At 34.8% G+C, this 25,356-nt stretch overlaps 3 protein-coding genes across 3 annotated transcripts in view; 1 reads left to right on the top strand and 2 right to left on the bottom strand.

Moving 5' to 3' along the window:
- LOC149477055 (uncharacterized) overlaps positions 1 to 1,429 on the bottom strand; it is a 306,353-nt gene extending 304,924 nt beyond the window's left edge. The window contains exon 1 of the mRNA XM_089711381.1: positions 1,295 to 1,429. The gene's annotated coding sequence lies outside the window, so the exon portion shown is untranslated. The remainder of the gene's footprint in view (positions 1 to 1,294) is intronic.
- Positions 1,430 to 3,240: 1,811 nt separating this feature from the next.
- LOC149477054 (uncharacterized) lies at positions 3,241 to 9,400 on the top strand. The gene is made up of 4 exons (XM_089711405.1): positions 3,241 to 3,304; positions 3,389 to 3,562; positions 5,535 to 5,716; positions 6,673 to 9,400. The coding sequence occupies exons 2-4, from the start codon at positions 3,394 to 3,396 to the stop codon at positions 7,036 to 7,038; spliced, it is 717 nt and encodes a 238-aa protein (XP_089567531.1). The 5' UTR covers positions 3,241 to 3,304; positions 3,389 to 3,393; the 3' UTR covers positions 7,039 to 9,400.
- A 10,027-nt stretch (positions 9,401 to 19,427) lies between these two features.
- LOC149477053 (uncharacterized) lies at positions 19,428 to 21,733 on the bottom strand. Its single transcript, XM_089711619.1, has 2 exons — positions 21,478 to 21,733; positions 19,428 to 21,159 (listed from the first exon to the last, which is right to left on the bottom strand). The coding sequence occupies exons 1-2, from the start codon at positions 21,570 to 21,572 to the stop codon at positions 19,428 to 19,430; spliced, it is 1,827 nt and encodes a 608-aa protein (XP_089567745.1). The 5' UTR covers positions 21,573 to 21,733.
- Between the last annotated feature and the right edge of the window lie 3,623 nt (positions 21,734 to 25,356).

The raw sequence follows: 25,356 nt of genomic DNA, 5'->3' as shown, positions 1-25,356 counted from the left end.
AAATTTGGTATGGAGATATTTTGATACCCGAGAAAGGACATAGGCTACCTTTTATTGCGAAATAATATGTAAAAAATAAAGCAAAATTTGAATTCCCACCCGAGGCAAATATTTGTGTGATGAACAAAGATGTTTGCTCTGTGTCTGGGTGTTTATTTATAAATATAAGTATTTATTTAAAATTCCATTTTAATAACTAGGATTCCTACAAAATCACTTCCCAAGTGACCCGAATAGCGAGGTTATAATAACCAATCCACGGAATGGTCACAAAAACAAAAGCTGTACAACCTTCTAGCGCCATGTGAGGTCAGGTAATAATATTATGGAGTAATTATCGTAAGAAACGCATGTTTATCAGATCAAGTCACGCGACAGGCAATAGCTCCGAAAATTATTTACTTTTAACTACGTTATGGTTCCTTATTATATTTTACTAGTGACCACAGACTAATAATAATATACTGCTAGTGAGAGTAGTGACCTATATACACATAATATTTTTGTTAAAATCCAATTATTATGAATGTGTGTATGTTATCGTATACGCGAACATAGCAAAACCGTAGTAGTGTTTTTGATGAAATTAGATGTCAAAATAGTTGAATAATCCGGGTCAAACAGAGGCTAATTTTCATTTTTGCTAGTGATTCTGAATGACGAACCCTCAATAAAACGGCTAGTAATCTTTGTAATATCATACTCCGCTTTTACTTATGTAAAAATTTCAGCCGAGACATAAAAACGCATTCTTTTACATTATAATAATATGGAACTGATTTATAACCCTTGCAAAAAGAAGAGATCAAGAGGTTCGAAATAAATTCAAAGATATTGGCTATAAATTCATATCTCCAATTTAGGCGCGAAAATTCCCGCCTATATCATTGCCTATATTGAGTATTTATATACTACCATTCGGGAGGGTTCTGTATTTGAAAAATATAGAGTATATAATATTATGTAATATTATAATATGGCCATTGAAAAAATAAAACAATAGGTACAATAAAATCTAAGTAAGAATCAAAATGCTACTACTAAGCTTAAAAGTACATACTTACTTAATTTTTTTCTTGTTTCTTGATAATGAGAAAATCAGACAATAATAATTAATAATTAATTTTGCACAGTTTAACTTGTGCCGGTCAAGCAGCTTAAATATAATAAACTATGTACTTATATAATTTTTCATATAATATTATAATACAAAAGAGAGCTATATTATACTATACAAGAAAATAAATATAAGACGTTTATTTCACAAATATCTTTTCTATTTTCTTTAACTTACCTACCGCAACACAAAGTATAAACACTCCAAAGTATCAAACACAATCCACCACACATACCATACACACTTTGTTATATTTTTTATACTGGCAAGTTTTTCGTAAAAATCACTACGAATTTTTGCGAGGCGTACCACCCCCGCAACGTTGGGAAACACACTGAGATTACACCAGGTATACCTACTTAATATACAATTTAATACATTCCACAGCACTGCAGTGTGTAAATAATAGTTAGTGTAATTCATAATTAATAAAACAGCATTATTCAAAAGAGCATTATTCAGTGCAAATAAACTGATGGAACAAATGGATTCATAATGCGTAGTATATGCATGTGACTGTTCCTGTGATGATTTTCACTTACATGATGTTATTTCAATACATATATCCATACGTCTTAATATTATAAATGCGAAAGTAACTCTGTCTGTCTGTCTGTTACTCAATCACGCCTAAACTACTGAACCAATTTGTATGAAATTTGGTATGGAAATATTTTGGTGCCCGAGAAAGGACATAGGCTACCTTTTATTGTCTCTCGCTCGGACCGTTTTTGGTTAGCTTTCATTTATAAGGAAAAATCAACCTTAGATATAGCAAAAGATCATGGCCATATTTTATCAAAACTAATAAATTTGGTGCACACTGCACAGTCCAGTTAAACGACGTTATACTTGAACTTAGATCAGACGGAAACTCAAAACCCCATCTTGACATATTATTACTCATTGTTATACATAATATATAATATTTTATTGTCTTTACTAATGTAATAAGTAATAATCTTTTTTAGAATTTAAAGTTTGTTCAATTTATTTGGGGAAATAAAAACTTACTTAAGTACAATATTTTTAATTTTTCTTTACGTGTCGAAGATTAAAAAACATAATAAAGTACATACAGACAGGTGGAGATTTAATAAAAAAGATAATTATATGCAGATATTTGATATTTTAATCTTTATTTTATAAAATACATATAAAAAAGGTGTTTTTAAATGTGGCAATAAGAAAAAAGCAGATGACATTGACATGTTAATCACCATTCACATTTCACCAGTCAATGTCACATATTACCGTAGACAGAGAATCCAATTGGTTTCTCTGTCTACGCATATTACTAATATTCTCTAATATTGCTTCTACGTATTGCTTACTAGCATACCGCCCGCGGCTTCGCCCGCTTTATTTAAAACCGAATAAATTATATTAAAACCTTCCTCTTGAATCACTCTATCTATTAAAAAAAACCGCTTCAAAATCCGTTGCGTAGTTTTAAAGATTTAAGCATACAAAGGGACATAGGGACAGAGATAGCGACTTTGCTTAATACTATGTAGTGTTATTACTTTCTTTCAGTTCTGCCCAAAGAGAATACAAATACTACGTGTTCTCCCAACTTAGTGCTTTCGGCACTAGATCTAGCGCTTTTTTTCATGTATTAGGTAGTACTTAAAATTCAATTTTAATGCCTAGTACCGAATCTAGTGCTTTTTAAGAACGTAATACAAACGTAAAACGAACGTAAAACAACGATATCGAATGGGTCTGCGCTTGCTCAATTTTTTGTGATAATTATATTCGGACGGGCATAGAAGCAATGAATAAATCTTGCTTCAACTACGAAATTCCCAAGGAAGTTATACAAATCGTGGGTTTTAAAAGCATTTACAGATTTAAATAATTACAGGTCAATCGAAACCGGGTCAAAGGGTCCAATGATGAAAGTGAATAAAAGATGATTTATTTCTTAATAAAAAGGTTTTTCTTAGTAATTAAAGGATTTTTTTAACGCTAAGCGCCCTTTTGGACTGAAAATAATAGTGCTTTTTTTACATGTTTTTTACATGTTTTTACAGGCTTTTTTGCTGTTGGCGTAGTGCCGTTTCGAAAATTTAGTTGGCAACACTGAACACTGCTTGCTCTGTAAAATTGTGAATGTCAGTTGTCACTTGAAAAAAAATTGCGGGGTTGTAAACGCAAGCTGCGTCATTTTATCTTTCAAGCATGGTAAATAGTCGATTATTTTATTCATTACTATTCAATTCTTGCGTAAGATTATATAATTTACTAACATAATATATCAAATATCAGCAATAATGCCTCGTAAGCCTTGTTATTGGACTCGTAAATTAGAGCTGCTATTGGTTGATTTCATACGCCAGAAAGAGTTCATTTGGAAGCCAATCGGTAATACAAATCACCACATTCAGCAAAAATACAAAGCTTATGCAGAATTTGCTTCGAAGTTAGGACGTGGTTTTACAGGTATGTTTTGTAATTTGTTATATTAAGGTTACATCGCACCAAATGTTTATTACTGTGAATGTATCAATGCTATCTATCTAATATTATGTTCTATAGCTTGTAATGTTAGAAGCAATTAAGATCCGAATATATACCGTCAGTCTACTGTTTAAAGTTTGAATAAAAACGTAAACTTCAATGATTATTTCCAAAGTCTCATACTTCATAAAATGTCGGGAACATACTTAACTACATAGTATAAAACAAAGTCGCTTTCTCTGTCCATATGTCCCTATGTATGCTTAAATCTTTAAAACTACGCAACAGATTTTGATGCGTTTTTTTTTTAATTGATAGAGTGATTCAAGAGGAAGGTTTTAGTATATAATTTATGAGGTTTTAAACAAAGTGGGCGAAGCTGCTGGCGGAAATCTAGTTTACTTATAAAAAACTAGCGACCCGCCCTGGCTTCGCACGGGTGCAATGCTGATACTAAATACACTACAGAAAAACTGAACGTTGTATATAAAAACATAGCGGCTTCGCACGGGTATAAAATAGATAGCTGGGCGGCCGGCCGGTACCGCCGCAAACGCTACGTCCCGCAATTTTTAAATCTGTAATATCTTCGAAAATATTCCCTTAAATCATACGGTGTAAAGGGGCATATAGATCTATATTAAATGAACAATGTATTCAAGGTATTTAATTGGTTAAGGATTAATGCTGTATTGGTTAAAATCGCATCGAAAATTAGCCATTATTTGTCGTAAAAAGTAAATGACAAAAAAAAGTTATTGTGGGTTATCCATAAGAGATAGACATATACCATCGCGGACTTTTCTGTAGACCTTTTCAATGTGTATAATACTTAGTACTTTATTTTGATAAAACTCGTAGGGTTCAGCCTGCGTTTGCAATGTAAGCGGAAAAAATGTAATTTTTTACGACATCACATTAGAAACCTCAAAAATAACAGTACTTCTCCACTATTTAATGGATGTTATTATACATATAAACCTTCCTCTTGAATCACTCTATCTATTAAAAAAAACCGCATCAAAATCCGTTGCGTAGTTTCAAAGATTTAAGCGTACAAAGGGACATAGGGACAGGGAAAGCGACTTTGTTTTATACTATGTAGTGATGTGAAAAGAGTTCTTGCATGTTGAAAAATAAGCCACAAAATCAAATGTTTGTAAAATTACGCTTGTACAGCTGATTTGTGTGGAATTGATGTTTCAAGTCACAAAATGCCATTAATTATTATTACTTATAAGTAATATTAGCGATGAGGCCGCCTTTTTAGCTTTATAACATATTGTCTGTTTCTTGTTTTACGTGTATTTACTTGGTGCTGAATAAAGTGTATTTATTATTTTTATTATTGTTTCAAAACATAAAAAGAGCCAAGTCTAGTAATTAACTTTCACTATTGCAGTTTTATACTATGGTAAGAAAATATCATAGGTAAATTATAAATTGATAAACTCAAACTCAAACATTTATTTATTCAATTAGACTTCTTTAAGAAGCACTTTCGAATTGTCAATAAATATTTTTAACAATTACCACCGATTCAGAAAGCAGTATCTAAGGAGAAGATCCGGCAAGAAACTCCATAGTTGCTCTTTTAAAATCATGTCAATATTACAATTAAATTTTACATAATATGAAACTTATATAACTACATAATATAGTACTAGTGGTCCGCCCTGGCTTCGCCCGTGGTACCTACATGTTTAAACTATCCTATCTCTCAAGTTGGATAGAACTGCACATGGTGTGTGAAATTTATTATAATCGGTTAAGTGGTTTAGGAGTCCATTGAGGACAAACATTGTGACACAAGATTTATTTATATTAATCCATCAGGCCCCGGAATCACAGACACAATAGAAAATCTATTGTGTCGCGGTCGGATCTGGTAGCTCGGTGGTTGAGAGAAAGATTAAGATATATGTAGTATTAAGTACTTTTATTTTATTTTCAGCTCGTTCAGTTAGAGACCGCTGGGTGAATATAAGAAGCACATTTAATCATAACCTGCGGAAAGTTTTAAAGTCCAAAGAGACTGCCAAGTCACCAGATGAGGTCTACACTCCTTGCTGGCCGTTGTGGAAGCCGCTGCAGTTCTTAAGAGATTCTACAAAGAGGGATGACTGCTCTTATGAGGTAAATCTTTTGCATTTCTGCTGCTTTGTCTAAAACCTCATAAATAATATACTAAAACCTTCCTGTTTAATCCCTCTGACTACAAAAAAAAATACTGAATTAAAATCCATTGTGTAGTTTTAAAGATTTAAGCATGCATACATACAGACAGAAAATAACTTTATATGCTACGAAACTGAATCAAAATCCATTGTGTAGTTTTAAAGATCTAACCATGCATACATACAGACAGAAAATAACTTTATATGCTACAAAGTGATTATTTATTACTTGCTGACATTGTCCTATCTTCACTTGAACTGTCAGATGCGTGAAGTTCAATTATTACCTTCAAGTTTTCTGAATTTTATTAATTTATAGAGAAAATTTCTTAAGTTTTTCTTTCATAAGATCCTTTTCCTGACTGTATGAAAAATAACAAAAAAGAAATATTGACATCGGACCAGTAGTTCACCTGTGTGATGATGGATGAAATTTGGAATTCATTTTTATACATAAATCAAGATTTATTTATTTATATTTTAATTTCATATCTTCAGCATTAACCAACTTCGTAAAAAGAGGTTCTTAATTTAACTGTATTTGTTTTTGTTTCTTACCTGCGAACAATCTACTGATTATTTTTTTATTAGAAAGCCAGTGCCCTCTGGTTGGTTCCATTTAAATTCTATCTAGTTCTGACCATTTGAAAGAAGATAGTTTTTTTTTTTAATTAATTATTTTATAATGATGTGTGACTTCAATCATAGGAATAATAATATAACAAAACTTTCAATCTAAATATTTTAACGATAGCTGCATAAACAATTGTTTCCTTCCCACAATAATTAAAAAAATAAATCTTATATGTCATTCATTCAATTACATAATAAGAGTCTTTATAATTACATTTAAAATTAGGCTTTATGTCATTTGTTAAAAATCAATTAATGCACACATAATATAAACAATTTCAGGAATACAATTCAACACAAGAAGATTGCAAAGAAGCAAACATCAATTTTGAGACCGCTCTATCTGATATAAATGAAACGGATATCCTAAATATCAGACAAACGGGACAGAGGACAGATCGACCAAGGAAAAAGAATAAATCAAAGAGGAATAAATTTAACAAATGCAAGGAATTGCTTGATAATCTCTTAGTGTCTATGTCTCCCTTGAGTGGGGTGGAACAGTCGCAGCCCTATTGGTTTTTTGGGAGACATGTTACTGAACGTTTGAATGCTATGCGGCAAGTAGACGCGAAATGCGCGGGAAGAGATATTTTAAAACTTCTTGATGGAACAAACGATGAAATGGACTACACATTAGGCAGTTGAGGTGTGAATTCGTTTCCTTGTAGTGAAGGTTGCTTCAACAATTCTGAGACCGGCTGCTCATCAAAAAGATGTGTCGAAGAAGGAGGAATGGCATTAAGCAGTGTTGTGTAGTACTCATCTTTCGGTAGAATCGCATTCCTTCGAAGTTCTATTAATTCCACTTTATGACCACAAACATATTGCAAGATGTCATCAGAAACCGCCTTAAAAGCAGAGTTTGGTCCAGACAGCGCTTCTTTAATATCCGATTTTAGAAAATTATGCTTTGTTGAGAGCTCCTTAATAGTGTTGGTAAGAGCCTCGCGTTGCAGTAGCAGCCCATGTAAGATTGTTCCAAAAGAGGATTCCTGCTTGGATAGAGAATCAGATGAAGCATTTGTCGGATTAATTTTCATAAGAGAAGGGTTAACTTTCAAGGCGTGAAATACTGGAAACGCCTGTAGCTTTTTCTGGACCTCAGCATACTCAGGATCTGTTTGTATCCCAAGTCACCCAGTCTCATGCATTTAATACCCTGCCTGGGTGTGCCTTTGGTGTAGGAATTGGAGGTTCCTGTTGTTTAGTTTGGGGGGAGAGGCCAAAATCATCATCATCCTCTGGTGTTTAGAGCTGGGGCCTTCCTGTCTGAGGATTCTATTGTCGTTTCATTCTGTCTTGGATATTCTTCCTGTAGCTCATCATCAAGAAGAATGCATAAGCTGCCTCTCCTTTGGATTCATCATCAACATTATTACTAAGCCTTCCCATAATGTTGGAGAGCATTTCCTTCATCTCGCTAAAATTTTGTTCTAGATTATCTATCCTTGTTAGCTTTCCAGACTTGGCTGATGAGCGAAGCGTTGATGAGTCATCTATATCCTCACTATCTGCAAGCTCCCTCTATATCTCTTTTCTGCTTAAGAGTAGAGGCTTTAATTCTGCTAGTGATGCCACGATCAGTTCATTTTGAACGGCGGAACCTCTAATTCTAGGATGGACGGAGGGCCAATTATAAGCCCCACACAGAAAGGCCATTCAAGCATCCTAATCTTCATTTCCTTGTAGGTTTTTTCAGAGAGGGAGGTACATTCTGGGCAGAAGGCTCTAGCGAGTTCGACAGTTGGGAGGGCGAAGCGGATTTTATTCAGCACAAGAGGGTCCAGGTGCGAGCCCAAAAGATCCTCTTTGGTATGCCCCGCGCGGCGGCCGCGACTAGACAGACGCAGAAGGTATATATACGCATGGATCTATAGGTTTTGAAGGGCTGGAATGAAGGTGTAATCTCACATGGTCAAGCCGACGGCACAGACCATGAAATAGAGGATAAAATTCCGAAATGCCTACAGGTAAAATTTGGATCAACTTTGAACAACTTTATAGGGCTCTAGAAATTTTGCGTTTCTCATAGAGACGGAGAAATTACACATATAAATTACACATTTGAGAAGTTCTAGTTTCAAATGAATAATTGCAATGATCAAAGATATGTGCGATTTCTTTCTTTTGATTTAAATTATATTTGAATGAATGAACAAAATAATATTTAAGTTGCTGGTGCTTTAATAAGTCAGAAAATAAATTTTATTACATGGTCCTTTTTACAAAGAGGTTTTGAGGTCTTGAGGTCTTGATCATTAAATTGTAGTAGTCAATTTGTATGTAGTAGAGTCTGAGTGAAAAGAGAACCGTCCTAAGATTTGAGGGCGCCTCTGTGATTAATTTCCGTGTTTATGATGTTGACACTTTTATGTCATTATAGTGTGACTGTAACATTTTGATATTTTAAGGTTGTGTAAAGAATATAATATTTTCAACGACTGTCGTAATAATTGTTTTGATGTACTGTATGTATTAAGATTATACTGAGACAGACATAGAAGACACACACAACACAGATCAGAAGAAATTCGAACGGAAACAAAATATTAACACGGACATAAGCTAGGATTTAAGGTTATGATTCCCGATTTATTGTTACAACCGCTGTCATAACGTACATATCATTAGCAAAGTTAATTTTGTTAGGAGCTACATTTCTTATACCTAGACTTCTTACACTCCCAAAGAAGTTTTCGATTGGGTCCTGATTAAAGTTGCAACATAACATGATATACTTATTGTGCAATATTTTCCAAATGGCTTGGAATCCCTCTATAGTTTTGATAAGATTTTTTTATAGATCTTTCTTTCTATAAATTTTGTTTCTTTTAAAAATTTTATGGCTTGTTTCCATAATTCATGATGGGGTGAATTGTGCTTTACACCTGACCTATACACTTTTCCATTTTCTATAGAGAAAGTATTACTATTTAAAGTATCAAATAATTTGTCCAATAACAATATGACGGGAATAAAGTGTGCGCACTCGAAGGAAACTTTTCCTGCATCATATAAATGTTTGGTGGCGGAAGCCATTGAATGGCTGAATAATTGTGTTGCAGTTTTAACTTTCATTTTGTTAATTTTTTGTTTACTGACATGTTCTTCGGTAATCTTTGGTAGCATGTATGTATGATATGGTGAAGAAATAAAACAAAATAAATAAATTTTATACACTTTTTTTATTGATTCAATCAATTCTTTAAATGGATCAATATTCTTATTGTCTATATCTTTGCGCTAATAATATTCAATCAACCAATCCTCAAAATTCTCTTTGTATTTTTGCTTATGGAAACGTTTTTTTTTAAATTACGCCACTGGCTTTCAATCCATTGGGCGTGTGTCCCGTCGGGGCCGACAAATGGGTTTTCTGGATCGGAGTGATTCACAGTTTTGTGAATGTAGCCATGATTAATGAGATCATTATAAGCTCTCCAGCAGTCTGTATGTACTGTTAACCCCTCTCGTACATGTTTTTTTATTATTGGTATTAATGTTTCGGAATTTCTGCAATTTTCAGGACACACCGCCACTCTTAAATCGTTGCTGCCATCCTCAATCATTCCCAGCATCCAGTGACCTTCAGCTCTTCTTCCTTTATTAAATTTTCGCTTTCCAAATTTACTTTCGTCGATCTGGACGACTTTGCCAGGGCCGCCGATTGGTTCTTGATACTTGTTTTCAATGTAATCAACAACTATGGTCTCTCGACAGTAGTTGAACCAATCGGCTATCGTTGCTTGTGAAACAAGCAAGCAATCAAATTATTTATTTATCTGCCTCATATTTAAATAACGGAGCTGTCAACAAATTATATACCTCTATAGTTTTGATAAGATTATTTATAGATCTTTCTTTCTATGAATTTTGTTTCTTTTAAAAATTTTATGGCTTGTTTCCATAATTCATGATGGGGTGAATTGTGCTTTACACCTGACCTACACTTTTCCATTTTCTATAGAGAAAGTATTACTATTTAAAGTATCAAATAATTTGTCCAATAACAATATGACGGGAATTAAGTGTGTGCACTCGAAGGAAACTTTTCCTGCATCATATAAATGTTTTGGTGGCGGAAGCCATTGAATGGCTGAATAATTGTGTTGCAGTTTTAACTTTCATTTTGTTAATTTTTTGTAGATTGACATGTTCTTCGGTAATCTTTGGTAGCATGTATGTATGATATGGTGAAGAAATAAAACAAAATAAATAAATTTTATACACTTTTTTTATTGATTCAATCAATTCTTTAAATGGATCAATATTCTTATTGTCTATATCTTTGCGCTAATAATATTCAATCAACCAATCCTCAAAATTCTCTTTGTATTTTTGCTTATGGAAACGTTTTTTTTAAATTACGCCACTGGCTTTCAATCCGACAAATGGGTTTTCTGGATCGGAGTGATTCACAGTTTTGTGGATGTAGCCATGATTAATTAGATCATTATAAGCTCTCCAGCAGTCTGTATGTACTGTTAACCCCTCTCGTACATGTTTTTTTATTATTGGTATTAATGTTTCGGAATTTCTGCAATTTTCAGGACACACCGCCACTCTTAAATCGTTGCTGCCATCCTCAATCATTCCCAGCATCCAGCGACCTTCAGCTCTTCTTCCTTTATTAAATTTTCGCTTTCCAAATTTACTTTCGTCGATCTGGACGACTTTGCCAGGGCCGCCGATTGGTTTTTGATACTTGTTTTCAATGTTATCAACAACTATGGTCACTCGACAGTAGTTGAACCAATCGGCTATCGTTGCTTGTGAAACAAGCAAGCAATCAAATTATTTATTTATCTGCCTCATATTTAAATAACGGAGCTGTCAACAAAATTAAAGTCTGATGTTTCTGTAGTAGTAGCAGGAGTAAATTGTGTGTTATGCAGATTTTCATCGGAAGTTATGGTTGACGTGGTAGTGGGTGGTTGTGTGTAATATCCTGGTCTTTAAATCTGATATTTTTCCATATCCGCTTCGTGAATAATTGTATTAATTGCATTTTTAACACATGATTGAGTGTAAGTATCGTATTTTCTGAGTTCATGTACAATATGATTACCGAATGCTACACATGGATCCTTTTAAACGCGGAACATCAAATGAAAGGACCACACTAATCCCTATGGATTAGCGTGGTCTTCCCTATTTCAATTATTTCATTTTTCCATTGTTTTTGTTCTCTTATATATTTTCGTCTTGTGTCTTCTATCAACTAATTGATGACACTTACATTGACTGTGCTTTGATCGCACACAGTGCACACAACCTTTAATCCTGTACTTCGTACATACAAAACATTTTTTTTAATATTTCTTTTAATTGAGCCTTATTTATGGCGTTGGTGACATAGTATGCAATGGGTTGTTTGAACTTTTGTCTGAGTCCCTTCACCATGAAGACTAATACATGGTCTGTAATTTTTTCACCATTAAATGTGAACCCCCTAAGTAGGTCTTTTGCAGCGTTGTAGTGGATTTGTGGAGAAATCGACATTTCGTCGAATATAAGACTGCACAATCTATCTTCTGGGCACAACTCCGTGACTGTATTTTTTATTTTTAAAATATAATTTTTTTAAGCCGGGGCTCCACTTCTACTTTTTTTAAAAGTCTCTTTAAAGATTTTGTTTATGGCAATGTGAAAAATTTTGCCAAAAGGGGGTAACTTCTCGGACTCTTCTTATATAAAGCAAGTGAGAGCACTTTTTCTTCAAGCGTGAATCTGCGGCCAGAAGGCTTCTTTGTTGTCTGGCTGTACTGCAGTTTCATGAAAATTTTTGCTGCTGTTGTCATTTTGAATGTTTTTTTTTTAAATAAAAGGTCAGAAGACATTTTTTCAGCAATGGCTCTTCTGGATGAATTCTGGATTCTGAAGGTTTTGGTTTCTGTTCTGTGATCTCAACAAGTAAGATTGCAAAATTAAAATTTTTCATCTTGTTGTTTTCAGCTAATTCAACCAAAACCAAACCTGTTTAAATATTTTTACGTGCTTTTGTCTCATGTTTTGAATAATAAAAAGGATTTATTTATGTTATTCACCAATCAATGCCTTATGAAACTGGTTTATATCCGAAAAATGACTTCTGTTCTTATATAAATAAAGATCTGATTTTCTTTCGCAGAGATCAGTGGAATAACAAGCTTAAGCTAATTATATTAAACCTAATCATATCTAATACTAAATAAATGTTTTCATGCACATACCCAAAGTAAACAGCAATACTTAACTATGATAAAAAGGCAAAAACAAAATAACAGAATAATTACGAATGTTGCAAGCTGTCATAGAATGGATGTAAATCTTGAGGAATCACACATTTTAATTCCTGAAGATGGTTGTATTTTATCTTAGTAATGGGTAACTTTGATTGATACAACTGTCAACAGTTGTACTTGATAGAGCAAGTGAGACCGTTTCAAATACGTCTGTACTGTATTGAAATTGTTGAAACTTTACCGGGAATACATCATCCATAACGTTTTTGCTTTCGAGGAATGCAACTTGATCACTAGTGAGTGTAGCTGCTTGAGCCCATTCTAGACAGTTCCGGGTCCACAAATCTCTAATGAAATTTGGGATTTTGAGAATAGCAAAATATCATCGATGAAAAATACCGTCAACTGTGGGAGCTTGTGCTTCCGTATTATATTACACATTATGCTCTGGAAAATGGCTGGAAAAGTTTTCAATCAGAATGGTAAGCAGGTCCATTGATATTGCCCTTCTTCTGTCACGAATGCAGTTTTGTGTCTATCTGAAACTCGCTAAGGTTTACCAAAATGCTGAGTCGAGTGATGAAAAATAATTGCAATCTCTTTTTTTATTATTAGGTACTCAATCAGAGGAAATGGGTGTGATTGAGGTACCACTATTTTATTTAAGTCACGAAAATCTATGCACAATATTGATCGTATGTTATCATCTCCTTTAAATGCTAACGTGACTAGTGCTGCGAATGGGCTATATGATTCTTCTATTATATTTTTTTCTAATAATTTTGCTATTTGGTTCTCCATTTCTTTCTTGTCTTCCATTGTGCAACGATATGGCCTTTTACTGCAATATTTTTCTACTAGTAGATCAATGTGTGCTTCATAATCAGTTACCTTTCCTATTTCATATTTGTCCTTTGCGAACACTGTTTTATCACAATGTATATTATATTCTACAGCATCAGAAAGAAGAAATTTCAATGAACAAAAGGGTCCCCAACTTTTTAACTTTTTAACAACAAATTTAAGATGTACTTTTTGGCTTATTCAAGGAGATATGTATATTTACTTTGTTCTATTTTGACAATAGCCTACAACCTTGAATTAAAAATATCAAATAGATCGTTGAAAAGCATTATAGGAAATAACCCAAAGGGATTTTCCAACGCTCGTTCAGGCAAACACGCGTATAAACATATGCCTGTGAGGTTTTTATATCACTAGTTGTGCCTGTGCCAACATCTACATTTCCCAGACCTCCTTTAATATTTTGTGGTGTTATCGCCATTTAATCGGCAATCATTTAACATATTAACCCGAGCTTTGGGACTTTGGAGCAATTTATTAAAGCACGCATTTTGATAAACGATCCATCTTTAGCTTGCACTTTTAACATGGCTGTTGCTAAGAGTATTTCTGGTGTGTCACGTTGCAACGAAACGCGTGAATTACTTTGCACCTGTTGCGGCGACTCATGTTTCTGATACCCACGTCTTGCTGTTTTCGACGAACTAGGAATTGATATATCACACGCCTCGTGTATAATTGTGTTATGTTTCCCATGACATTTGACACATCTCTTTTCTGAAAAACATGGCTTACCATTATGTGAATAAAGACAACATTCGCAAACACCTAATCTTGTTACTGTGCAGCGTCTTGTAGGCGGTATCACATTTAAAAACTTATTACAATAAAAGAGACAATGCTCGTTAGTTTTACAGAGTTCGCATTTATAATGTTTCTGCGAACTGATATCTTTTTGTTTGCGATTTTGATGGGAAATAAATTTGTTACTTGTGGGAAAAGATTGCTGGTTGAAATTTTTATTAAACTTAAATGGTTGATACGAATTCTTGATTTCGGGTTTTTGATAAATGATGGGTTTCATTTTTGATGATTCCAATGATGTAAATTTGTTCTGTTATCCACTTCTATTACCCAGCAATACGTAACGATATGTTTACGTCCAGGGGACCAGCTGGAGTTAGGTGAAATTTTAGCATAACAGCAGTTCGAGCACTTAAAACTTGCGCAACTACACTCACTTTCATTTTCTTAACTTTATTTGGGTCGACATGGTATACCGTTAATTAAGGTAATGCCCTTGTGTGTCCAATTGCTATCCAAATCATAAATGAATTGTATATCTTTCCAGGGTGCTGTTTTGCCATTCCAAATTATGTTCTTATTAAGAAAATTGTTTCTCAATCCTTTCAAAAGATGAGGTGGGTCAAAAAATACACTCAAATTGTATCCACAAATGGTTACTGTGCCATCTGAAAGAAAATTATAATAAATTGAAAAACAAACACATATTAGATAGCTCTACCATAATTAAATAAATAAAAATAAACAACTTTTTCATTCTGATTATTTTGTTTATGAATGGTAATCTCCCTTAAACTTTTAATGGCGGATTTAAATGTAGAACCCTGGTCACAAACTAGACCCAATGGTATTTTAAACCAGTCTGTGCAACTTCTTTAACAAGCTGTTTCAAAATGTTTTGCAGTGCAGCTGAAGAAACAGTCCCTTCGCAAAAATATAATGTTTGACGCCATGATGAACACACACCCCTAATCATAAAGACTAGAGCTTGGTCACAAAACCTCATCTTCCTGGTTTCAGCTTCATCAATAAACCCAGAAATATTATCATTTTTTTCGTTGTAGGTTAAATGTGGTGTTAATGCTATTTCGTCAAAGACGATTGTGCAAAGTTTTTTTGTTATTATATGGTATGTATTTAAAAACTTTTTTTATTCATCCCTGGTTCTATAATTATTTTTTCTGTAAGACGATTCAGTGTTCTTAAGTTGGGCAAAACAAACATTTTTTCCAATAATCTGTATGATTTCGGGCTTTGCTTCCACAATACCAGTGCATTCAACTTTTCATCTAAGGTGATTCGAGCCATTTTATTTTTGCGACATTGTTTCAACTGCATCAACAGAATGATCTGTATCTGTTTGCTATCCAAATCATCATCAAAGTTTTTAAACAACACTTCATTATTTCCATAGGCAGCAGCCTGTTTAAGACTTTGTGTGGCTGTTTTACCCAAACTATCAGCAGTTATTTTGGTAACTTGCTTCACAAATTTTATTTTCTTTTAACTTTCATTCTATTAACAAATGTACACATTTTTTTAATAGTTCACTACGTTGGTCTCCGTTGACACCATTTGTCAGGAAGTACCAAGCTGGTATTTTCCAACGGGAGTTTAACGCCGTAACCGTAAAGACCAAAGCATCCTTAGCTAGCGGAATACTATCGGAGTCTAGATTATGTCTCACATTCACGTATCCGACGGTACGTTTGCCATCCCACTGCAGGTGTTGTAGAATTGACATTTCGTCAAGACTAAGGCAGCAAAATTTTTATCATTATGTAGACTTACTAACTAATAATTTGATAGCTTCAAAAGCTTCACTTGCGAATCCTGGTTCACTCTTATATCGAATATATTCGCGGACAGTTCGTTTTATCGAGGTATCTTTTAAGAAAATCTGCATTTTCAGATTCAACATTTGTAACGTAACTAGTATTCTATATTATGAGATTAATGATTAACTTCACCTTTCGTCCCTGGTTGACCCGCGGTAGACGGCTGATCCAGATGGTTTTCAGGTTTTCAGATGTTTCCCTTGAGATATTATTAAGGGTGGGATCTTCTTTCCAAGTGCATTCGTAGCTAAGAGCACAGCGATGTTATTCCTCCCAGGAGAGCCTGTCGTTCTAGTGGAGGGAAACCCCATCAGACCCACAACTTACTTTTTGTGGGGTCACTACAGAAGCTGGTTTCATCCAAATTATAAATACATTGTGGTTTGTCAGCCAAACCACACTCTTGTATTGTTCGTTGTAACATATCGAAATAATCGTTAACTATGAAAGGATCAGATGCTTTTTTTCGAGCTATTTCTACAGACTGGGGCTTTTTCAAACTTAATTTGTTTCGTTTTTTAAATCTTCTAAACCATTCCTTCCCAAGATTATCTTTAAATCTCGTAACGATTCCGTTCCTTCGAATATAATCAGATATCAATATTTTTACTTCCTGAGGAGGTTAATGGATACCCACATTTTTCCATCACATGGAGATTAGAAGCAACTTTAGTTTCCCACTCTTTTGAAAATTCAGTAGGTCTGCCAGGCGTTGGCTGTTTGGCACCGCGTGTTCCGTATAAACGGTGAATAATGGTTGACCTTGGTATTCGGTATAAGGTAGCTATTAATTTTTTTTGTCGTACGTTTTCGACAGCTTCTATTAGATCAGCTAATGAATACTTCACCTCTTTTAGGTCATAGAGGTAAAACGATATTGTTTGGTACTTCTGTACTACCAAACAATATTGTAACGTTTCAAAATACACATTATGACCTCAATGTCATTGAATAAACAAAAATGTTATTTAAAAGCTAATGAAAATAAAACGGTAATTCCAACTTCTTCTAAATATTCACAGGGTTGTCCATTCGCCTTCACCAGGAGTGGTTTCGTCCAAAACATTTATGTAAATGGCTGATCAAGTTGTTTTCAAGTTCTGTTCACTTTTCCGCTTCTATACAGAAAGTATTGCTATTTAATGTATCAAATAACTTGTCCAATAACAATATAATTGAAATCAAGTGTGTGCATTCGATGGATACTTTTCCTGCATCATATAAATGCTTGGTGGTAGAAGCCATCGAATGGCTGAATAGTTGAGTTGCAGTTTTTACTTTCATTTTGTTATATTTTGTTTATTCACAGGTTCTTCAGTAGTCTTTGGTAGTAACCTTAATTCTCCATAGGATTTATCTGCTTCATATATCTCCTGGAAATACTGCTATAGTGTGTGTTATATGTATCTATAGTTGGTGTTGGATCGTCAAGTTGATAGTCAAGAAGAGAGGAAAGTTGTATGAAGAGAAAAAAGGAATAAAGGAGTGGTTCACTTCCCTGCTGGACCGTGGCTGTAGCACCTGGCGGCGTCGGCGGGTCGGCGGACGCTTCTTAGTCCTGAGTGACGTGGCGGGCTTCACGAAGCGACAGAGACGGCACGGCGAGTAATTGTTGTCTGAAGTCTTCCTACTCGGTCTTCCAAATTGGTCTTCCAAATACGTAGTACAATTAATGTTCCACCCGCAGGCGTGGCAATCCGTGACCTTTGTCCGTCCTTCTGTGTGCCTTGCTACACGTCAGGGTCACCATGTGCAAGATGCCTCTTTTCTTTCGTTTATTGTTTATACGTATTGCAAAAAAGTTTTTATTTTTACATTTTTAATTGTAACTAGATATTCAGGGCATCATATAATATCGTCATTGGAAAACGCTCTTTCAAACATTACAACAAAAATGCCAAAAACAATGTTAACTAGGTTAATAAAAATAATTAAATATGTTCTAAGAGTATGTACTTATAAAAAATATATATATATAAAAATATATGTACTTATAATAAAAAATTATACTACGAGAGTGTCATGCTCGAATTTTTGTTTAAAATTAGATTGCTGAGAGCTGTCACAACCCCATTTACAGATAATCGTTAACGACTTCCTTTCTTCTTCATTCAGCGTAATTAGAACCTTTTCCAAAAATATTGAGAGGCATGTCACAGTAAGGTCCATTAAACATTGTAAGTTGCTCTCTGCCGAAGTATCTGTGACATTCATGGATTCTTCTGGTGGATTACATTCTTGTTTAGCTTTTAACAACAAGTCGTAGCAAGAGAAATGTTTTGGGTTTGTTGCTCTTATTACACGCTTTATATTATTATTACGAAGTGCTTGCAGAGGCGTCAGCGGAGGTAACAATATGTCGTCGTTATTCACTTTAGAATAGGCAGATCTATATTTGCTAGCTTGTGTCGGCGAATTAGTAATTTATTTGAGAACTTTTGAAGTATTCCTTTGCCCAGTATTTTGTACGATTGTGCGACATGGATGATGACGTCATGCTCCAAATTCGCGCGAATTTCTTCCTTTGCTTCGCTCAGTTAAATCTTCGAAAGATTTTGCTATCAGAATCTCGAAAAAAAAAACAAATTTTTTGATAGAGCTATCTTTAAAAAATAAAAAGTTTATCAAAGGAAGTAGAATCTAATAATGTTACTTTTGAAAAACATAGGGTCTTACCTGAATTGCTGCAATCCATCGCTGTAAAAGATACTCGAATCTCGAAAAGAAGTAATTAGAAAACAAATATGAATTTTACAAAAGTTGTAAATCTACGTATCTGCATGGGTTGCAACACTGATGTCGTATTTGGAGGCAACAACATCTGGGGCGTTGAGATTTTCCGATTACGATAAGTTTTTTTTCAACTGTACCACTCATGTTGGCTGCCACCATCACAGTTATTTTCTCCTCTGATAATTTTCCTCCTTTACATTTTTCACCTCTAAATTTCAACGTATTATTTGAGTCATATAAAATCAAACCTGGCAATCTCCATTCCGTCGAATTGTTAGGGAAATAGAAAAATGATATAAAAATATCATGAATGTATTAGTAATGTTATTCCTAGTTATTTCAATGAACAGTTCTAATGTTAACTATTATTGATCACTAATTGTAGACATTTACTTGAAAAACCTGTCATAAAATGCACAAAATGTTTGGAGATTGCCCTTTTTATTCTGCTTTCAAGGACACTGCCGTTTTTGATCTGATTACCTCTGGAGAAAGCCAATTTTGTTATGGCTTCCAGTCTGTACCTCCATAGACTACACCAACCAATTATTTTGATACTTTAAAAGTGAATATAAAAATATGCAAATTATGTCAGAAATTATTTTTTTTAATTAATCATAGGTAAACTAACTTATATTCTAAGATTATGATCTTCTTCTTGTGGTTCACAAACGATGTTATCTGATGAACTTCTGTTTTCTTCAAATTCCGAGTTTTGAGCAAATATGGTTTTATAAAAAACCAGCCCCTCCACTTGCTGCCATTCGTCGCCATAATAAGTACTAAGAAGTTTTTTGACATCATTAATTTTGTTTGTGTTCGTTTTTATCTGACACTTAGCAATAACATTTGGGTTTATGTCTTTTGCCAGCTTGTTTTTTCGTGTCACCTTTTTATACATCGCATCACTAATTCTATAATTCACGTCCCCTTTAATTATAACGTTTCCGTCATTTTTAGACCGCGCTATGTAAAATCTTTTGCATTTTTTAAATTGAAAATGCCAAGTGCCAACGTCTTTCATTATAGAAGACATAGCACTTTTAAAGTCATATACTTGACATTCAGTACTACCTAATCTGATAACTGTACTCCACTGGCTTATAATGTCTAAGTACTCTTCAGGCCGCACTATAGTGTCTCGTTTTCGAACTTCTTTCTCAATTTGGGCAAAGACTCGATCTGGAGGGATGAAAGAATGTCCTACAACAGGGAACACAAGCTCCAGTGTTTTTACATTGCTAGGTGCAGATTCTACCAACCACTTGGAGCACATTGCTAACATAATTGAATTTTTGTTCTGCCTTCCGCATCCATCTGCTATTAATCTTACTGTTTGAACTTCAGATAAGTCAGTGTTCATAAGTCTGTGATATACAATTGAAGATATCTCATTTGCACCTTTGTTAAACTCGTTTTCCGTCCAGCAGTATGCAAAAACGTTATTCTGTGTAAGTTGCGACTTGGAGCTCCCTTCAACTACAGTACAGTTATATAAATATATCTGGCGGGAGTAATAAGTGCTCTGGTCGGGTATCTTGGGCAGAGGCAAGTTTTTCTCGCAATCAAATGAGAGAGTTTTTATATCTGGACTTTCCTCCTTCACCAATGCAAAAAACGCTTTTGCCTTGAGGCTGTGTACTCGTTTTTCGATTATAAGTGACTGCCGTTTAATTGCATCAGCCTCCAATTTAATTTTCTCGAGAAGTTGTAGGCATGTTGAACAGACGTCTGTTCTAGGACTTCCAAATCCAAGTGAATAGTTTCTGTTGAAAACTCTTCTAAAAAACCCACGTTTAACTCTTAAACATTCTTCTGTTTGTTGGGCATTGTATTGTTTGAACATTTTGTTTATGCTTAGTTCAGCTGCCAGATAATGTCTTTGAGATTTTCCGCGACAATAGTGTGCTTCATCAACATGAAATAAGTTGATAAAAGCCATGACCGCTTCCTTTTTACGCATAAATAAATGTGATTTATGATCGCCTCCTCTTTTTTCTTTTACTGGTTCTCCTGTTTCTAAAAACTTTCTCATAACATACTGAATTCTATGTTTAGTAATGTCCAGAATTTGCAGAAAGGCCTTTTGACATACTCGTACACGGGTCTTCGTTGATTTACTGTATATAGTAAATTTGGTTTGAAATTTCTTTTCTGTGTGTTTTTTATTTTTTGGTCTTTTTCTTTTTATGGGTTCTGCATGGCAGCACTTGAGCAGGAATGCATCTTGAGTTTCCTTGTCTTTGTATTTATAAAAAGATGCGTGAAAAGCTTGCAAATCTCGTAAAGTCAGTGTGTCGCACTGATATGCATTTTTATTATGTTTACATTGTGGTTTAGTCGGTAAGGTCCGCGGAGAGTAACTGAAACAAAATTAGATGAGAATCTGTTAAAATTTACTACAAAACATTGAAAATAAAGTAAATTAGTTAATTAAACTAAATTAAAAAAACTCTCGAGTAATGATTCAGTTTATATAAAAAATTCGCATCCACTATTAACCAAAATAGAGTACCAACCTACACTAACAAAAATTAACTTGTGTTAGTCCTGATGTATAATCGAAGTTTCAGCCATTGTCGTTACGGAGATGAACACGGACAAACCTACTCTCTCATTTACTTACAAAACTTTCGCTCATTTTAAAAAGTATCAAAACGGGTTAATCATTGCATACTTACCGGGCTGTTTTTGCCAAATTTTTCTTCCACTTTTCTGGCTCAGCTTTACGTTTTCTCGTATGTTTGGAAGTACAGGGCGATGCTGTCTGCTCCATAATAAGATATGCTTAGGCTGATTTTATAGATAACTAGCGAAAAACAGTTCAAATCATTAAAATACCACAACACAATACACGACAAGACCGTCCTCGTCACCATACAAACAATACTACAATGGCGTCCACATGCCGTGCTCTGATTGGCTGTCTTGGAGAATGCCAACATTGAAACGCATGACGTTGGAGATTGCCATGTTTGTATTAGAATCATACTTTTGGAAGCTTATTTCTATGGGACATTGCCGACTTTGCTGTGTTATGGTATTTTCAGTAGAGAGATAATCACAGATAAAAAAATCCTGCATTGACAGTTCAATTTTGACAAAATATGGAGATTGCCGTGTTTGTTTTTAGATGCCTCATTTACTTATCCGGGGTTAATTTATAAAACAGCCCGGTGTCATCTGCATTAAAAATTTCATCATCTGTAAATTGTGCACGTAAAGTAGGCCAAACTGTTTCTAGCCAAGTCGAGCTGAAATTTGAACCACTGTAACAATGCCTTATCCACCTGCTCATGAGTAGACATCCTTACACGTTTGCATTTCAAAACATTGACATTAAATAGCGGCTCAATCTTATCTTTATTCTTCTTAATTGTGAATACTGTAGAATGAGATATGCCAAACTTCTTTACGAGGGTTGCATTTGATTCACCGGCTTCCAATCGTTGTAATATTGCACTTTTTTCTTCCATTGTAAAACACTTTCGCTTCACTGAAATCATTTTGTCGAGCTTTATGAACTGTGTGTGATTCGGGTGATTGGATAGAGTTTTCTGCTCTTTGTGAATCCAAAGGCGGCGCCGGTTCACTGGGACGTAACATTCAATAACAGAACTTATATTCGAGTAAATAGGCGATGCCGTATGTTGTAAATTACTCGTACGTGAATCACAATGAACAGTCTTTGCTCGATATTAGATAATTTCACAATAGCTTGTTCTCGCGGTGGAAATTTTTTAAATGTATCAGCATAACTTAGAAATAAATGATCAGTTACGTCTAGTTCCTTCGTTTTTTTTTTGACTTTATAAACTCTATTACTCTTCCAACATCATCCTCAATTCCTGCCTGTCTTTTCGATCGTTTAGCATTTCGAGATGTAATGTTTGATGAAGAGGGAGGAGCCTGCGATGATGAGGGGCCATCGTTCAGTTCAGTTTCAGTTATCGTTAAGTTTTTATTTCCAAATATTTCAATTATTTCTTCCCACATTATCCTTTTTATATTTCGGTTGGCATAGTCTTCACAGGACATGTCCCACAACGCCCTCCTCGTCTCGATTTCTGTTATAAATCTTTCCGTGTCGAAAGACATCGCGATAATTACAAATAATGAAAAATCTAAGAATGAAATCATTACTGGTCGGTTTGTGGGAGACCACCGATTTTGACGACTATTTGCAGAATTTGTGCCTCTACTTATCCTCTGGCTAACATACCTTTTTGTTTCTTCGCAAAGAACGTCGACGACGTCGAACATCCTCCCAAATATGTCAATTGGAGTCATGTCTGTCACGTCAAAAGTCGGGCCAGGACACCCAGAAAATTCCTCGCGTCCACCTTTAAACGCAGTCACGTCCTTGTTCCAGTTAAACTGGAAACAGTCGTCAGGTAAATAGTTTTGTAAAGCTCTGTTGTTCGCTGAATCCTCAGCAAGTAAAAATGCCTCTTGCTGAGGCGTCAGGTCTGCCAGGTTACCAGTCTCAATTAGTCTGTCAGTCGTCGGAATTCGTAGTATGTTTTCGTCGAGAGTTAACGTCAGAGTCAGAGTCATCAAAGTCACTATCGTTAACGAAAGACGTGATGGCATTTTGAAAAAAGAAATATGCAACTTAATGTCAAATAATTAAGGTTCATAAGACTTCGTTATAGTTTAAGTGCTTTATTCTTACCATCCGTTAATTTGTGTCGCGTGCGTGTACGCGTGGGCGTAGTAGCCGTGACTACAGTTTCATATCCAACACCAGGTACTGAAAATATAATAATAATTATCTAAAGAGCGTGTTGCATACAATATATACTATAAATAAAATATACATAAAAATAATTAATCTCTTTGTCTGTCACTTCGTCGTTGAAATACTCCCTTTTCTTTTGCGGAGTACGGCATACAATCGACCAAATCCCTTCGGTCGACAGATGGAAATCCGAATCGTAGGATTGGGCGACAGCGTTACAGTCTCCGCGTCTGCCGTACCGTCGGACTGTCCGCTGTCCACTGGACTGTCAACTGTAAAAAAAAAGTTTTATGTTACAATAACACTAAAATATTTACCATTTACCATACAGGTCTTCAGCCGGCTTCAGTAGTGGCGGCGGCGTGGGCTGCCGTGATGTTGACGGCATAGCTGTAAAACAAAAGTTTTATGTTACAATTACACTAAAATATTTACCATTTAAGTACCATACAGGTCTGCAGCCGGCTTCAGTAGTGGCGGCGGCGTGGGCTGCCGTGATGTTGACGGCATAGCTGTAAAACAAAAGTTTTATGTTACAATTACACTAAAATATTTACCATTTACCATACAGGTCTTCAGCCGGCTTCAGTAGTGGCGGCGGCGTGGGCTGCCGTGATGTTGACGGCATAGCTGTAAAACAAAAGTTTTATGTTACAATTACACTAAAATATTTACCATTTACCATACAGGTCTTCAGCCGGCTTCAGTGGTGGCGGCGGCGTGGGCTGCCGTGATGTTGACGGCATAGCTGTAAAACAAAAGTTTTATGTTACAATCACACACACGCACACACATTATATATATCAATAATTAATAAGATATTTACCATACTGGTGCTCAGCCGGCGGCCAGGCGCGTCGGCGTTTTAACACATTCACACAAAGGTAAAATACTATCACTTGTCACATTTATTTAAATATATAAAAGGTTCATCTAAATATACGTCAAGTTTCAAACACTCCTCTTCTAAACTACGAATATGTTTACAGTGTTGTCTCCACTCATGAACTGAAATAGCTTCGAATGCTTCTATGACTAGGCGGGGGATCTCATCATTTTTATGATCGATATTTACATTAGCCACATTTTTTTTCATTGTACTCCATTTTAATCAATCGGATTGAGGTCACAGTGATAGGGTGGACAAGCACCTATGTCCATTTTCTTCCAAAATATTTTCGGTTTCATATGCAGGCTCAGGCTAATTTCTTTTAATTATTTCTAACAGCTGAGGTTTATTCAAATCCTTTCCATACTCAATGTTAGTAGTAGTAGATTAGGAATACGTTTTTCAATAATACACTTTTTAAACTAGTGCTGTTCATGTCGTTATGATTGTCTCCACTTTTTGTATTTGACCTAAATACTAAGAGTGCATTATTAACAAATCCCGTATCCCCGCCAGCATGAATAATGATATATCTTTGCCCTTTGGATACAGGTTCTAATACTCCATCTCCGCCCTTAGACTAGAGTAGATAATTTTTGAAACAAAAAAAAATCGCAGTCGGATGAAACCCATTAGAAAAGGATGGGAATATGATAAAAATGTAAGGAAAAATAAATTACGGTCAATCCGAGTTCGGGAAGCGGGAGGGGGGAGCTTTTAAGAGAAAAAAATGGTTTCTCTCGATTTCCGACAAAACTACAAGTCCTATAGAAAAAAGTTCAATGGCAAAGTTGTAGGTAATTAAAAGTTCTACAACTTTTGTATTCACAATTTTTTCACATAACCTAAAAATTTTGGTGAAAAATTAAAAAAAACAAGTTTTTGGTCTTTTATTTCTATCGACTTCAAAATTTATTTTTTTTCTACGAA

Source organism: Colias philodice, chromosome 26 (genome assembly GCF_061535455.1).
Source record: "Colias philodice isolate Cphi_HAF_F1 chromosome 26, ilColPhil1 Martin Lab GWU primary, whole genome shotgun sequence".
Classification (NCBI taxonomy): Eukaryota; Metazoa; Arthropoda; class Insecta; order Lepidoptera; family Pieridae; genus Colias; species Colias philodice.
The sequence above is the reverse complement of the archived record's forward strand: the minus strand, read 5'-3'. Positions and strand labels throughout refer to the sequence as shown.

Coding starts and splice junctions, on each gene's coding strand:
- LOC149477054 (XM_089711405.1), top strand. CDS start 3,394: ATGCCTCGTAAGCCTTGTTATTGGACTCGTAAATTAGAGCTGCTATTG. Junction 3,563..5,534: donor GTTAGGACGTGGTTTTACAG/GTATGTTTTGTA, acceptor TTTTATTTTCAG/CTCGTTCAGTTAGAGACCGC. Junction 5,717..6,672: donor GGGATGACTGCTCTTATGAG/GTAAATCTTTTG, acceptor AAACAATTTCAG/GAATACAATTCAACACAAGA.
- LOC149477053 (XM_089711619.1), bottom strand. CDS start 21,572: ATGGAGCAGACAGCATCGCCCTGTACTTCCAAACATACGAGAAAACGT. Junction 21,160..21,477: donor AATTTGGCAAAAACAGCCCG/GTAAGTATGCAA, acceptor ATTTTGTTTCAG/TTACTCTCCGCGGACCTTAC.